Source organism: Sporobolomyces salmoneus (assembly GCF_050403485.1).
Source record: "Sporobolomyces salmoneus JCM6883 DNA, S_salmoneus_JCM6883_v1_ctg53, whole genome shotgun sequence".
Taxonomy (NCBI): Eukaryota; Fungi; Basidiomycota; class Microbotryomycetes; order Sporidiobolales; family Sporidiobolaceae; genus Sporobolomyces; species Sporobolomyces salmoneus.
In genome coordinates this window covers 1-14,743 of record NW_027481110.1, presented here as the reverse complement: position 1 = coordinate 14,743, position 14,743 = coordinate 1, and the positions used below count along the sequence as shown (strand labels likewise).

General features: G+C 49.9%; 4 protein-coding genes across 4 annotated transcripts; 3 read left to right on the top strand and 1 right to left on the bottom strand.

Moving 5' to 3' along the window:
* Positions 1-27: 27 nt before the first annotated feature.
* CHO2 (phosphatidylethanolamine N-methyltransferase) lies at positions 28-4,654 on the top strand (the record flags this gene model as incomplete). Its single annotated transcript, XM_076634158.1, has 14 exons — positions 28-253; positions 393-457; positions 538-822; positions 1,001-1,242; positions 1,311-1,374; positions 1,443-1,966; positions 2,035-2,330; positions 2,409-2,497; positions 2,562-2,634; positions 2,703-2,895; positions 2,972-3,231; positions 3,296-3,371; positions 3,444-3,940; positions 4,038-4,654. 14 exons carry the CDS (start codon positions 28-30, stop codon positions 4,652-4,654), a joined length of 3,507 nt encoding a protein of 1,168 aa, XP_076485826.1.
* A 303-nt stretch (positions 4,655-4,957) lies between these two features.
* JCM6883_000718 (BAR and SH3 domain-containing protein) lies at positions 4,958-7,377 on the top strand (the record flags this gene model as incomplete). The annotated part of the gene is made up of 4 exons (XM_076634157.1): positions 4,958-5,309; positions 5,392-5,579; positions 5,647-5,812; positions 5,906-7,377. The coding sequence occupies 4 exons, from the start codon at positions 4,958-4,960 to the stop codon at positions 7,375-7,377; spliced, it is 2,178 nt and encodes a 725-aa protein (XP_076485825.1).
* Positions 7,378-8,457: 1,080 nt separating this feature from the next.
* On the bottom strand, positions 8,458-9,421 carry PAC10 (tubulin-binding prefolding complex subunit PAC10; the record flags this gene model as incomplete). The annotated part of the gene is made up of 5 exons (XM_076634156.1): positions 8,458-8,679; positions 8,813-8,911; positions 9,014-9,125; positions 9,212-9,288; positions 9,365-9,421. 5 exons carry the CDS (start codon positions 9,419-9,421, stop codon positions 8,458-8,460), a joined length of 567 nt encoding a protein of 188 aa, XP_076485824.1.
* A 126-nt stretch (positions 9,422-9,547) lies between these two features.
* Positions 9,548-11,996, top strand: COQ8 (protein kinase COQ8; the record flags this gene model as incomplete). The annotated part of the gene is made up of 8 exons (XM_076634155.1): positions 9,548-10,093; positions 10,163-10,223; positions 10,311-10,505; positions 10,577-10,662; positions 10,740-11,240; positions 11,307-11,414; positions 11,476-11,628; positions 11,715-11,996. The coding sequence occupies 8 exons, from the start codon at positions 9,548-9,550 to the stop codon at positions 11,994-11,996; spliced, it is 1,932 nt and encodes a 643-aa protein (XP_076485823.1).
* Positions 11,997-14,743: the final 2,747 nt, after the last annotated feature.

Below are 14,743 nucleotides of genomic sequence, written 5' to 3'. Positions count from 1 at the left end.
CTCCCTCGACAATCACTCGGTTCAAAAATGTTAGATCCGGATGATCCTCGTACGGAGGAAGCATCCAGTCAACTCCGACAAGGAACAACTGCCGGGAAATCGGAGGAATCGATTGCAAGACAACGACGAGACACGTCCATCTCTCCCTCTTCACTCGATGATTCGAATGCGGTAGATTCTGACGATACGATCAAAGGAACCAAGATTAATCAGGATCAGGATGGACCGTTTGGGAAAACTCCAGAGGGAACTGGTTAGTCTCCATCTCTCTCTCTCCACCCTCGATTCTCTCTCTTCCGACTCGCCTTTATCTTCCCCACGTCGAGGATGAAATCTTTTCATTGCTGAATCCTGACATACCCGATTGACGACGGAATTACGTGCGTGAATAGTGTTCAAGATTCCTCAAACTCATGACATGTTGTCGAGTTTGTTTGATCCTCGTTTCCCAAAATCCGTAACCTTTCCTTCTTTCCCTTCTCCTCCTCTCTCCTTCTCTCCTTTCGCTAACTCCTTCTTCCTCCTATATCCAAATAGAACATCGATCTCCTCACGCTCACTCTCCTCGGCCTTCAAATCCTCATCTTCCTCGTCCTCCCAACCAAATACTCTCGTCCCTTCTTCCTCCTCTCGTTCATCCTCTTCCGTACCGCCTACAACGCAGGGTTGGGTTGGGTTCTCACGAAACAAAGTAAAACGAGATGGATCGTCAAGAACGCGAAGAAATCGGGTTGGTTCGAGTTTGAGGAGAAACAGACGGAAGGGGCGAAATGGGTAGAGAGGGAATTGAAGAAGAAAATGGGGGATGATTATGATCCAAAGGTGAGCCCCTCGTATTGTTGTACTCGAGTCCTCGATAGTGGGGTCATCGGGATGGAGGGGAAGGTAAAGGACAGACTCGTTTGAAATTCTCAGCACTGACACTTTTCGTTTTTCCCCCTTCGTTCCGTTCCTTCCACCTGTAACTCGCCTCACTCATCATCCTCGTCTACTCTTCCAGTCTATTCCAATCGAATTCAATTCGTGGCTCATGTTTCGATTCTCGGTCGATATTATCCTCCTAAACGATTTCCTTTCCTACCTCCTCTTTACTCTCACTTATCTAAAATTCCCCGGTCCCACCTCCTCTGGCAATCATCACTCGGGAATGTTTCACTTGTTGAGATGGATCGGTGGAATCACGTTGTTGTTGTTCAACCTTTGGGTTAAAGTCGATGCTCATAGGATCGTAAAGGATTATGCGTGGGTCCCTCTTCAACTTTGAGCTGTTGACGATAAAGACAGAGCTGATGAAGGGCTGGGGCTGACAGATGGTACTGGGGAGACGCTTTCTTCCTTTCTTTACAAAATCTCGTCTTCGATGGAGTTTTCGAAGTAAGCCTCACTCTCTTCCTCTCTCACCTGCTCGAGTTGGAGCTCACCGACCCGTCGTCTTGTTGTAGCTGGCGCCTCACCCGATGTATTCGGTCGGTTACGCCGGATACTACGCCATGTCACTCCTAACGTTTTCCCCTCCCGTCTTATTCGTCTCTCTCGCTGCCCACGCCGCTCAATTCGGATTCTTGCATTGGTTCGAAACTCCTCATATTGAACGAGTTTACGGAGGCGCTAGGAAACCTTTAGCTGCGAGAACTCCACTCTTCCCAACTGAGACTGCGACTTCTTCGTTCGATGGAAAGATTCCGAGGGAAAGGAGGGAAAGTAATGGGAGTGAGGAAGGTGGGAATACTGAGACTGAGACTTTGATCGAAACGGAAGATGAACGTGAACATGAACATGAACACGAAGACGAGATGGAAGAGAAGAAGAAGAAATCGAGATCTTTCAGTACGACTTCTTTCGAAAGTACCACCAACGCGTTCTCATTCAAAACGGTTAAGGATAACAAGACGGTTTCGAGACATGATTTGGATAATGTTTATTTCAGGAAAGATTTATTGGTCTTCAAGAATTTCGATCCTTTCCGGTTTGTCGTTCATTCTCTCTATCCGCTTCCCTCGTCGAAAACTGATGAAGGTATTGAACGAGGAACAGTACCCGCGATCTCCTATTCGGTTTACTTCTCTTCTACTCCCTCCTACCCTATTTCCTCCCGTCCTCATTCCTCTCTTCCCCAAAATCCCTAATCGTCTTCCTATCCCTCAACGCCCTCGTCTGGCGTTCGTTCCATACGGTGATCCTAGGGTTCGCGTTGAAGAAACAATCCGAGAAGAATTGGATCGTGAGACATTTCTTGAAACATTATCATTACGAAGAACGAGGGGAAGCGGTCAAAGATGCGTTTGAGAATTGGAAGAGTTTGTATAATTCAAGTTTGATCATGACTTATGGTAAGCTCCACCCACTCACTCACTCTTTCTACTAGAAGTTGCAGGAGACGAGGCTGATGAGGAGAGAGGGGAGAATAGGTTCGTTTTTGGTGTTGGCTTGGAAATGTTATCGAATTCCGAATGATTGGACTGTAGGATCTGAGCTAGTTAGACACACTCTCGGACTCGTGAGTCTCTATTCCTCACACTCACTGATGAACGAAAGACTGACGTCGAGTGACTTTCGATTAGTTATTGATCGCTCTTCACGTTTGGTCCGCTCAATCGACTTTCGAAGTTCTCGGTCCATTCGGTTGGTTCTACGGTACATCCTCTCCCTCCTCCCCTCTTGCTCTCTTCCCAGATACTGATTCTTCGATAAACGAGATCTAGGTGATTTCTTCATCCCTCATTATCCACACGAATTATATTACACCGGAATCTATCGATTCCTCAATAACCCGGAACGTTCAATGGGAGGTTGCGCCTTTTTTGGAATCGTCTTGATTTCAGCTAGTAAAGTCGTTTTGGTTCAAGCTTTGATCGCTGTCGTTGCTCATTGGTGGTTCTTGAGTTTCATCGAAAAGTTCGTCTCCCTCTTTCTTCCTCCCTCGCCTGATAGAGCTACGGAAAACTGACCGGGTTGGTTGCGTGCCGTACAGCCCTCATATGAAACGTCTCTATGGAAACACGATCCGAAAAGATGCGGGAGTAACGAAAACTTTACGAAACGCTACGAAAACTCTTCAACACGACCAGCAGGGCTCCAACGCAGGCGGTCGACCTCGTTCAATGTCGAGTTCGAAAGTGTTTGTCGAAAAAGTTGCGGGAAGGATCAGTAAGAATGTGAAAGAGGTTCAAGGGACTGTCGAGAAAGTTTTGGAGGAAACTGCGGACGCCCTCGAGGAATTCTTGAGCAAGAGTGAGTCGATTCTCTCTACTATCCTGACTTTGATCGATGACTGGAACTCGTCGTGTCGTTGTAGCTGGTCCTGCTGTTAAAGGTTACGTCGAAGATACGAAATTATTATTGCAACAATCTGGAGAACGTCTAGTCATCAGGTACGAGCTCTCTTCCTCTCCCTCGGTTCACACTATTCCACCTCACTGACTCTCTCTCTTCTTTGCGTTCAGTCGAGTCGCAACCGACTTGGACCGATACGATCAATCTCGTTACTCACTCTCCCTTCGACCCTCTCCATCTTCGACTCTCGACCTCGACCGACCTCCCCATGCGTCTACCTCAACCGCCCCTTGTCTACGCTACCATCTCGGAGAATCGATCTCGCTCGACTGGACGGCCCCAACGAATCATTCCCGAAAAGATTGGGTAGGGATCTATCGACTCGATGGAATGATTGGGAAATCGAAATTCGTCACGAAGATTAGTAGTCAGGGGAAATGGGTAGGGGTTTATAATGATGAATGGCAAGGTGATGAATATAAAGCTTCCTCCTCTGACGTGGAGGAGAAGAAACAGAAGGAGGAAAGGGATGGAGAGGGAGTTGAGAAAGGAAAGATTACGTTTAGTGGGAAGAAATTGCCGTGGAGGACTGGGTCGTATGAATTGAGGTATCATCATGATGGCAAACATTCCGTCATGGCTTCTTCCGGTCCGATCGAAATCTTCGGTCAGTTCTTCTCTCTCTCTCGCTTTCTCTTACCTCATTTCACTCGGGTGGAAATCGTGAAAAGCTGACACGATTGATCATGATTATGCTTGATTAGTTGAGAAACCTTTGAACCCGGATGAACCGGTTCAAGCTCATAGGACGCTTTCTTCGATCATCGCGAAAACTTTAAGTTTGGATCCTCAAGTGATTCCAGCTTCGACTCGTCATCTCCTCGTTTCACCAGTCACCCCTCCCTCCACCTCGAATATCACTCGTCCGATGTTCTCGTCTTCTTCGTCTTCGTCTTCGTCTTCGTCCTCCTCATCGAGTTCATCGAAGAAGAAGAAGGAGAAATCAAAAGCGATCGATCAAGATGAATTCCTCTCTCCCGTTCCCGTTTCCGGCTCCACTTCAACCTCGAAGAAGTCCAAGACCCCCAACCAGGACGACCTCATGTCTCCTTCCTCTACCTCGCCTCCGATTCTTTCTCCCGGAGGTTCAACGATCCAACTCTCCGATCCAGACGATTTCATCCTCTACACTCTCGACGAAGCCTCTCACATCTCGTACGCGATCAAAGAAGCCTTCTCGATCGAATTGGATAAAGAGGTAGTGTTGGCTGCGGCGAACGTTGGGAAATTGTGTCAGAGAGTATTGGAGGCGAGGAATTTGTTGGGGTTGAGAGTTGTCGGGAGTGGGACTGGAGCGGGAAGCGATAGGAGGGATGGATAGACGATCAGTTGATTGAGGAGTGCAGAGAGGAGCAGCAGGAGGGGAGGAGCAAGGAAGAAAAGCAAAATCAACAAAGGTTCTCGGTTTCTCAATATTCATTTTTCATTTTCATTTCCGGTTCTATTTTTTCGATACTAGCTTTCGGACTATTTCGTTCTCTTATACATATACTGCAACTCGAGACTCAACGTTCTCTAGTTTACTCAACCTCACGAGCCGGAGCGAGTTTCGATCGAACTGCTGGAACTCCACGCAGCGACGCGCGAGATCCTCTTTCTTTCTCCCTTCCTCGTCTCAGTCGAGATGAATCGACTCAAATCCTCCCTCCCCTCATTCTCGAGCACCTCGAAATCAGATCCCCCACCACGACCCACCTCCGACCCGCTATCTCCCTCCCAACTCGACTTGATCTCATCTCGTAAATCTCTCCTCACATCCCTCGTTTCGACGTTCACGAGTTACTACAAAACACTCAGTAAAGAACGGAATGATCCTAGGACCGAAGGAGGGATTGGAGTACCGAGTTTGTCGGGATTGAGAGGAGGAACGAACTCGAGTTCGGGAGATGGAGGAGGGAAACAGTTACCGACGAAATGGGTTGGACAAGCATTCGTAGAAGCGGCAGATAGTGTAGAGCTAAACGATGGGAGATACAGTGAGTCGGTTTTCCTCTTGAGCGTCTCCAGCTGGAGAGTGAGGTCGGAGTCGACTCATTCGAGTTGTGCACTCGTGAGTAGGTTCCGCTCTTTCGATTGTAGGACAATTACATCTCTCGTTAGGAGACTTATCGACGACGTTACATGATGGATTGAGGGAAGGTTATTTGGAACGAATCGAGGAGAGGTTCGAAGAGATCAAAGGATTGGAGAAATTGTTGAAAGATGCAGAGAAGAAACGATCTACTCTTGAAGGGTTCATGGGAAAGGTAACGTGCCTTCTACTCTCTCCGAGTTGGAATGTTCGATTGACTCAAGGGAAAGAGGGTGTTACAGATGGAGAAGAGTAAGAAGAGTAGAGAAGACGTCGAACATGAATTGGATCAATTAGAATGGGCATACAGCGACGCTTGCGAGACGATTCAGAGCAAGTTTGAAACGATCGAGGGGACGGTAGAGGACGATATCGAGGCGTTGAGGAATCTGATAGAGTGTCAATTTCGTCAGTCTATCAATTTCCTTTTCTCACGGAAAAATCAGTCTTCATTCGTCGCGGAATCTGACACTTTTCGCTCGCTGAGCATACGATCTATAGGATTCGCAACAAACTACGTCGATATCCTTCAACGTGCTCGATCTCAATTCCCCTCTTCTTCTTCCTCTAGCGGCCCTCAACATCGCACAACAACCGGCACTTCGAATTCCCCTCTCTCCTTCACTCCCACCGCTTCCACTTCTCCCGCTCGTTCGCGCTCCTCAACGCTTCAACAACCGCAACCGATCCCAGCTTCAACTCGGATGAATCGTTCATTCTCCGACTCTTCGACTCATTCGACTGGAGGTGGATTCGGGAGTGGGTTATTGAGTAGTTTGGGACCTGGAAGGTCGAGGAGAAGTACTGTATCTTCTACGACTCAAGCGCAAGCGCAGGAGAAGGGAAGTAACGAGGGGGAAAAGGAATCGAAGAAAGAGAATCGAAGTCGAAGTGGGAGCGTATTGGAGAGGTTTGCGTTGACGAATGGAGGGAAGAAGAAGAATGTCGAGTCTGGTACTTCAGAACAAGAAGGAGGAGCAGAGGAAGAAGGCTCGAAAAGTGAACAACAACGATCGAGATCAAACTCGGCAGCTTCGAATCCTTCTTCAAGATGGATCCCTTCCCCTCCTTCGTTACCCACCATGCCTAGCTTCAAGAAACTCTCGATCTCTTCAACCCCGAAATACGGAACCCTCAAGGATCGAGACCAAAAGGGCTTTGCTCGAAACGGATTAGATCGGGAAGCAGATGAAGAAGAAGAAGAAGTCGAACGAGATCCTTATGGAGAAGATTTAATCGACCCTTCCTCCTACTCTTCAACACTCGAATTCACTCCCCGACGTACTCGTACTCTTCCACCTCCTCTCAATCGTACTCAAACTGCTCCTCCTCTCTCAACTCCTTCAACTTTCTCCCTCTCTCATGATCGAAATCCTCTCCCGAGAACTTATTCTTCCATCTCGACTTCCACTTCTACTGCTGAATCGACAGTGTCGCCAGTAGGACGTACTTATCGAGCTAAATGGACTTTCTCGACGAGTTCGACAGACGAATTATCGTTTGAAAAGGGGGATTTGATCAGAGTTGAGAAAAGAGTCGATGAGAATTGGTGGATCGGAAGAACGATGGGTGGGAATATGGAAGAAAAGGGAATGTTTCCTTCAGCTTATGTTGTCTTACACGATGAGGAGGAGGAGACGAGGTTCGGAGGAGGAGGCAGAGATTTTGATCGGGATTCAATGAGATCCTCAACTTCGACTCGAAGGAGTACCTCAACGACGGACGATGATGAAGAAGAGGAAGAGGAGGAGGAAGATCGACGCCTCAACTCGACCGAAAAGCCTTTCGCAGGTCAGAATTATTCGCCAATGAAGAATCGACCTTCACCTCCGATTCCGATGCCTCGACAGTCCTCATCAACTGGTGGTGTGAGGAAACAACCTCCGCCACCACCACCGACTAGGGGAGCTAGTAGTGTCGGGAAGAACACGAGAAGGGAAGAGGAAGAGGAGGAGGGGAGTCCCTTCGATTAATCTTGAATGCGAGTGAGGCATCGGGGAGGGAATGCGAAGTGTGTCGATGCGAAGGATGCTGTCAAGTCAGTGACAGTCAGCTCGAGGATTACTTTTACTTCTGCGGAATAGGGATGAACAAGTTTTGGGTTTTCAATGTTTCGTTGTTCGTTTCTGTCGGATATGCTTTGAGAGATAGCTTAACACGTGTAAAGACTATGACGTTCCGCCAAGTGCTCTCATATCCTCTTGTATGTCGCGGAGTCGATCGACCCGAAGCATCGTTCGAGGTGTTGCATCGAGACGCTGAATTCACCTCGTTTAGCAGACGACTCGGACAGAGTGGGTCTGAACAATCGCGCGCGCAAGGTTGCCGAACGCTTCGTCGGGTCTGCAGTGAGCCGAGGGAGAGCCGCGAGTCGTTAGGCCACACCCTGACGTCAAAAGCACGGGCGAGGCTCTCGAGGCACTTTTTCTTTCGCCTGCTGGATTGTCCCCCGACTTCGCTGCGAGTTCCTAGGGAGAGCCCGCCTCTCGTATGAGGCGGTTAGCCAAAGTAGGTGAAGTATCCCAGGATTGTGGGCAAGATCGATGCTGGTCGATGAACTTGTGCCGTTCTCTTCGATTCGCCCCGACTGTCGTTTTCGCTTTACAGAACAGACAGGCATTCCGATCTCTCGATATCCAGTAGAAGGCTTGTTTCGCTATCGTTCAAGAGGCTATCCACCGTCGTTGTTGGAGCGCCCCATGAGGCCACAGGGGGGCAACGGGCAAAAGTCGCGAAAGTCGTCAGTTGAAATCCAATCAATTCTTCACTTCTCTCACTGGACCGTCGACAACCGCCAGAACGAGTCGATACAGCAAATGGCGGAAGAGACAAGACCCGCTCTGAGGCTCATACTGGCGCGATGTCTTCGCGAGAAAAGCACGGACAAACCTCTCGTCGCAACGAGTTTAGGACGCCTGCTGCCAGTGACGCATCAACCATGGACTCATCGACTCTCTGCGTTCAATAGCTCGAAACTAACACTCTCAGAGTGTCATCATTTACACAAAGCCCAAGAACGAATCTATACAAGTTCCTTCCTCGATCTCATCCCTTCACTCCCCTTCCTGTGTAATCTCTTCAGCTTTCCTCCTCTCCCTCCTCCTCTGCACGTCCCAATTATACACTCTCGCGATCCCGACTTCACAAACCGTAATTTGATCTCGTAACCATGCGAGATCTTCTCGGACGTTTAGGAGGGATTTTTCGGCGGTGGAGAGTTTCGAGGTGAGGAGGGAGAGGGCACGGGGGAGAGGGTAGGATAACATAGTAGATGCCTGAGGTGATACGATCGAGTGCGAGGGACGAAGGACGGAAGAGGAAGGAAAGCAGATCAAAGATAATCAGTTTCGAGAATCGAAATTTTCCGCGAACGAGCAAAGGAATAGATAAGGATAGAGAGAGCCTCACCCCTAGCCAGATATACACCTCATCTACCACTTCTACCACTCCCTTCGCGTACAGTGTATCACTCAATTCGAAAGTCGTTTCAAACGATTCTGCTTGTTCCTGTTTCCGTCACAACGCACGATCCAACATTAGCTTTTTCCGCGCCTCTGTCTCCGCGGGAGGCAGTCTTCCAACGAGAGTGCCAGAGAGAGCGAGAGTTACCTTTTTAGCGATCAAAACTTTGATCATTTCGAGAGTTTTCTCCAATTCGGGGATTTTCTCTTCTAATCCAGCTCTTCGGGTCAACGAAGATTGTTCCATGAAGCGATATTTCCTATCACATCGTCATCAGTAGCATCAGCAGCAGTCTAGCTTCCTCCTGGGAGAGAGGAGGGATAGGGAGAGGAAGAGTCGACGAACGAGAGAGATTCTTCTAATGCTTTAAGTGCTGATTCTGCGTCTCCATCTGGGCCTCCAATGAAGTCCGGTACTGATTCCTGATCGATGCAGCGAGCTGTCAGTTCATTCACAGAGAGAGAGGAGAGGAAGTAAGGAGGAGGGGAGGGAACGAACGATGAAAGCTGCTTTCGGGATCCCACGAGGGTTAGTTTCTGAAGTGATTGTCGACATCCTTGAGTGTGTATCCGAGTCGCTTGATATGGAGAAAGGGACAGGAAGATCTCATTCAACTCGATCTAACTCTTCGATTCCCACCTCTCACTCTCAATCAGGCGCGACCTTTCTGGGACGACAAGGATGAACGATGTAGCGGCAGTATGTTCGGGATTGATCAGGTTATCGATCGCGACGAGACAGGTTCGAACTTCTAGATCGACTCTCGCTGCCGTCTCCTCGAACCAGACATGGACACGGAAGCAAACAGTACGGCCTACTCCTCGACCTGTACGATCAGAACCGACTGCTACGGCTGCAACTGCTCCGATAGTCGTATCGAATTCCTCGCAATTACCTCATTCTTCCTCTTCTACCTCCGATCTCCCTCTCCCTGTCCCTCTATCGAAACCAGTACATCATGAACCGATATCGACGATGGAACCTACAACAATCCGAGCTCCTCTTTCGCCTACACCGACAGATCCTTTGCCAAAAATCACTTCCTCCCCTCCTCCTTCTCGACCTGAACCTTCTCCCTCTCCTCCTCGGCCTGTAGAACCAGTCCCCGAACCTCCTCGACCAGTCTCAGCAGATCCTGGTGCATCACCGTCAGCTATAGACCCCCTTAATGAAACGACTCCGATCCCTCCTTCAGCTCAGACGATGGAAGAGCAAACTGTAGAAATCGTGCGCTTCTTTCTCTCTGCTCTCTCGGTATGTTCTACAGCTAACACTTGCTCGTTGTTCGACGCGTAGAACCAGTTGACGTCGTCGAAAGTACCGAGCTCGAGATTAGGCCGATTGATGCATTACGGAGGTGAGCAGAAAGACTCCACTTATTCTCGTTTCGAGTTCTCGATTCTCGTCGTCTGACTCTATCTCTACGCTCGACCACGTGTCTCAGGTCTCGCCGCAGGTCTAGGATTCGGTATGGCCTCCGAAGCGGTCAAACGAACGACGTACGGTTCCGGCTCTCAAGATGCTTCGAAACCCCAACCAGGCCTCTTACTTAGCGAAGCGAACGTCGAGAGACTCGTCAGTAAGTTGTCGAAGATGAGAGGAGCGGCGTTGAAGTTGGGTCAGTTTATGAGTATTCAAGGTGATTCGCACTTTCTTGTTCTTTCGGCTTTCTCGGAACTAAGAGCTTACAAGAGAGAAACGGGAGAGTAGATACAAAGTTGTTGTCACCTCAGCTTGAACAAGTGCTGCATAGGGTACAGAATAGTGCGAATTATATGCCGGAGTGGCAGACCGAGGTGAATCGATCCATCTCTTTCTCTCTTATCGTCTAGAGCACGGAACTGACTCCAGCTCCTTTCTCGACGGCATCTAGCGAGTCTTGACTCAAGATCTCGGACCGGATTGGAAGCACCACTTCTCGTCATTCGACATGAAACCCTTCGCCGCCGCTTCTATCGGACAAGTTCATTCAGCTACTCTCTCCCCTTCTTCTCCCTTCGCCTCTTCCTACGGTCCCGACAACCTTCGAGTCGCCGTCAAAGTCCAGTTCCCGGGAGTGAGGGAATCGATCTCGAGTGATCTTTCGAATCTCAAATGGTTATTACTCGCAACTTCAGTCCTACCTCGCGGATTGTACCTCGACAATACGCTCACAGTCCTCGAAAGGGAGTTGATCCAGGAATGTGATTACGAACGAGAAGCTTCGTTCGGGACGAGGATGGGTCAACTCGTTCGAGATTCGAAATTGAAGAAAGATTTCGACGTACCGAAAGTTGTCAAGGAATTGTCGGGAAAGATGGTATTGACTACGGAAATGATGTATGGGAAACCTTTGAAATCGGTCATGAACCTAGATCAGGAGAAACGTGATTGGGTGAGTCTCAAAACTCTCATCTTACTCGTCGAAACCGCTTGATTGACTCAAGATGACTTGCGTTAGATCGGAACGAGGATCTTGGACCTGTGTCTTCACGAGTTGTTCAGGTTTAGGATCATGCAAACGGATCCGAATTGGAGTAACTTTCTCTACAACGAACGAACGAAGAAAGTAAGCGAGACTTTCTCTCTCTCGTCAGACTGTTTACTAGGACTGACGCAATCGCCTGCAGATCGAGTTGATCGACTTTGGAGCGAGTCAAGAATACAGTGAAGAGTTCATCGAGACGTACGGGAAGCTGCTCACGAGCGCCGTTCACGAAGATCGACCCGACTCGATTCGATTCTCTCGCGAACTTGGATACTTTACGGGGGAAGAGAACGACGTGAGTACAGTACAGTAGTGTCAAACTATCGATTCGCGGGAGAGGAGCAGAGCTGATCATCATCTCTCGTTCTTTTGACTTGACAGGAGATGATTTCAGCTCATTTGACCTCGTTATTTGCGCTCGCGATGCCGTTTCGAAAATCTTCGCCATCTCCGTTCCCGTTCGGACTCCTCGGTTCGAAGATCACTCGTACGGTACGCGAGCAGATCCCGGTCATGCTCAAACATCGACTCACGCCGCCGCCCGAAGAAACTTACAGTTTGAATCGGAAATTGAGTGGAGCGTTCTTGTTGTGCGAACGGTTGGAGAGTCGGGTCGACGCCGCGAGTATGTACCGAGATAGTCGAGAAACTGAAGTAGACTAGATTGGAATTCAGACTCGCGCTTAGTGGAACCAGAAAAGGACGGAGCCGAAGTTTCGTGCAGCGAGAGAGCGAAGTTCGAGAACTACCCAGTTACGGATGCGCGCGCCACGGCGAAAAGTAAGAGGGCCCTCTCGTGAAGACTCTCTGTGTGGTGTGACATCTCTCGAAGCGGAGACACGGAGAGAAACGACGACAAAGTAATGAAGATAGTTGCAAAACCTCGACCGGCTGACAGCACACGCTCCGGATCGCAGCAAATTTGTAGTTGGGCACGCTTTGCTGCTCTTACAGTGCGAGATAGAACGGCAGAAGAAGCAGTTAGAAGCGTTCAGCTCGAGCCGGAGTCTATTTGTCTGCTCAACTCGTAGCACGGCGGTAGACACTTCGAATTGCACCGACTGGGCTGAGTTCTCTCCCTGCTCGATTCCACGCTGTCTACGCCTTCGCGCAGATATCGGGCTGTTGGTTGTCTAGTTTGACCAGTCCATCGAGAGGGCGATGACAGTCAATCTACTCTCGAGGCGACACCGCCCTTTGCGTTCCTACTCACTAACTTAGACCGATAGTATAGCAGACAAGATAGCCTAAGGCCAGTATAATCAATAATAAACGCTTGATATTCAATGGTCGACGTTCAATGGCTGCGAGCCTGAGGAGTTCGAGGCGTCAGCGTGCCTGAGTAAACCCCGAGAGCCATACAGAAAACGTACGTGTACCTTCAGATTGTCCGATCGCGAGAATTGGCGGTGACAAACCGTGCACGAAAAAGGCCTCTCTCGAGTATGAGTTCTCGTATGCCTGAGTAAGTGTTCGGATCGGGTGAAACTCCTCCCGCAGGATTCGAAGGTACACTTCCATGGCCGTCGTCGCTCATCCGCAGGTTTAACTTTATGTTCAGGGACAGGTGTCAGTGAGAGCGCAAGTTTTCGAGGGAGACAAACTGAGAGGACGAACTGTATGCCTGCGACGGTGTCAGACCACGAGCGACCTTGACAGGTCGGGTGCAATCTTTATAGCTGGAAGACCCGGTGAAGATGGGGAAAGAGCCCACAACGAGTGTCGCATCGGAGATGCCTTCTGAGTCGTGATTACTAGGTGACTTCGGGAACGCTGGAAGTCGAGGAGGAGGGATCAGGGATGACGATGACGGCGAAGGAACCTGTCGACCTGGAGAACCACTCAGAACCAAACCAGAGGCTTGCGAAGATGCTTTCGCATGCTCCGAGAAGACTCGATTGTAGAGAGCGTCCGAGTGGTTCCAACGGAAGCTTATTGCTGGCTCAAACAGAGCTGTCGACGTGCTTGGAAGGCCGGCCTTTTCCCTCTTGAGATCCCGCTCCAACGCGTCGAGGAAGAGTCGATCGTGCGGCACAGCGAACCAGAAGAAGATTTTCTGTTTCTTCTGAGTGCGAATACAGTCATGGCGAAAGAGTGTCTCCAGCAATGTTGACTTTCGAGCGACGAGTCAGCGCGGACGATATTGGGTGAGGGAAGAGGGCAGCTTACCTTCGCCTCCTCGAGAATTGCATCCGTGCCAGCTTTCAAATTCCGGAGGTCACTGAACACTCCTTCACCAAATTTCTTCCAGTTCCGAACGGGACGTCCAAATGCGGCAAAACGAAATGTGAGGATGCGGAGAATGTCGGTTCCAGTGATGTAGTAGAAATTGTTCCATAAAACGCACGAAACGGTATCGTTGCTCGGTAGGAGAAGCTGATTGAAAGCCGCGCGATTTGGGTCGGTCTGTGGTATCGTCGGCGGGAAAGTGGAAGGCGCCGTGGCAAGGAATAGCTTGAGAGCATCGACGGAGGTTGCCAATCCGGCAGAACTGGAGAGTGAGAAGAGTGTTCAAGGCAGGGAAGACGCAGTCTCGACAGAACGGACTCACTCACCTGTTGAACATTCCACCTCGTGCGTCAGCTGTGTGAACCGGCATTCCTGGATCTGCACAGAAGAGGGAACAGTTCAGATGCCTATTCCGAGTCTTTCACTGGTTCAGAGGTAAGAGGAGAACGAACAGATACAGGGGGAAGTCGACTCAGAGGAGCACGATGGTTCGGGGCTGGTCATTGTGCTGATACAAGCTACGTGACGAAAGGAAATCGTCGGCGGTAGACGGCTCTTCCATCGAGACACAAGAAGGGGAACAAAGGGAAGAAAGGGCTGGTGGAGCTCCGATCGATGTTTACCGGGTCGCGCGACGGTCCGGCCCGTAGCACTCGGACGAGCCGGACAGGACGAACTGCCCGAGAGAGAGGTCAGGAGTCGGAAACGATTGACTTCTCGGTTGGCTCGCTCGAGAGCTCGAAGTTGTATCTTGTACAGGCGGGAGCGCAAGTAGCACATGACTGACTGCACGTAGCCTGTGCCTTGAGCGGCGGAGAACGGGGGAGAGAAAGTTCGCGAGCGCTGCGAAAGTGAGCCGGGATCCAGACGTCTCGCCCGTTGTTTCTGTCTCTTTCCGTCGAACTCGCAGCCTCAGAGAGCGAGTATGTGAAAAGTAGATAAAGATAGGTAATGCAGCAAAGGGAGAACAAGCGCAGGCACAAGCACAACAAGAAAACTCTAAAACCCTCCCGTCTCCTCAAGCTCCCATGTTGCGAACGTTGCACTTCTTGCACCCTTTGCCCTGCGTAGCTGATCCCGACAACCTCGCTCCATGACCCCCGATCCCGAGACAACGTTACGAGCTAGACGTCGAGGGGAGACAGAGAGGAACGGAGAAAGGCAGCGGGAGAGAAAAGAAA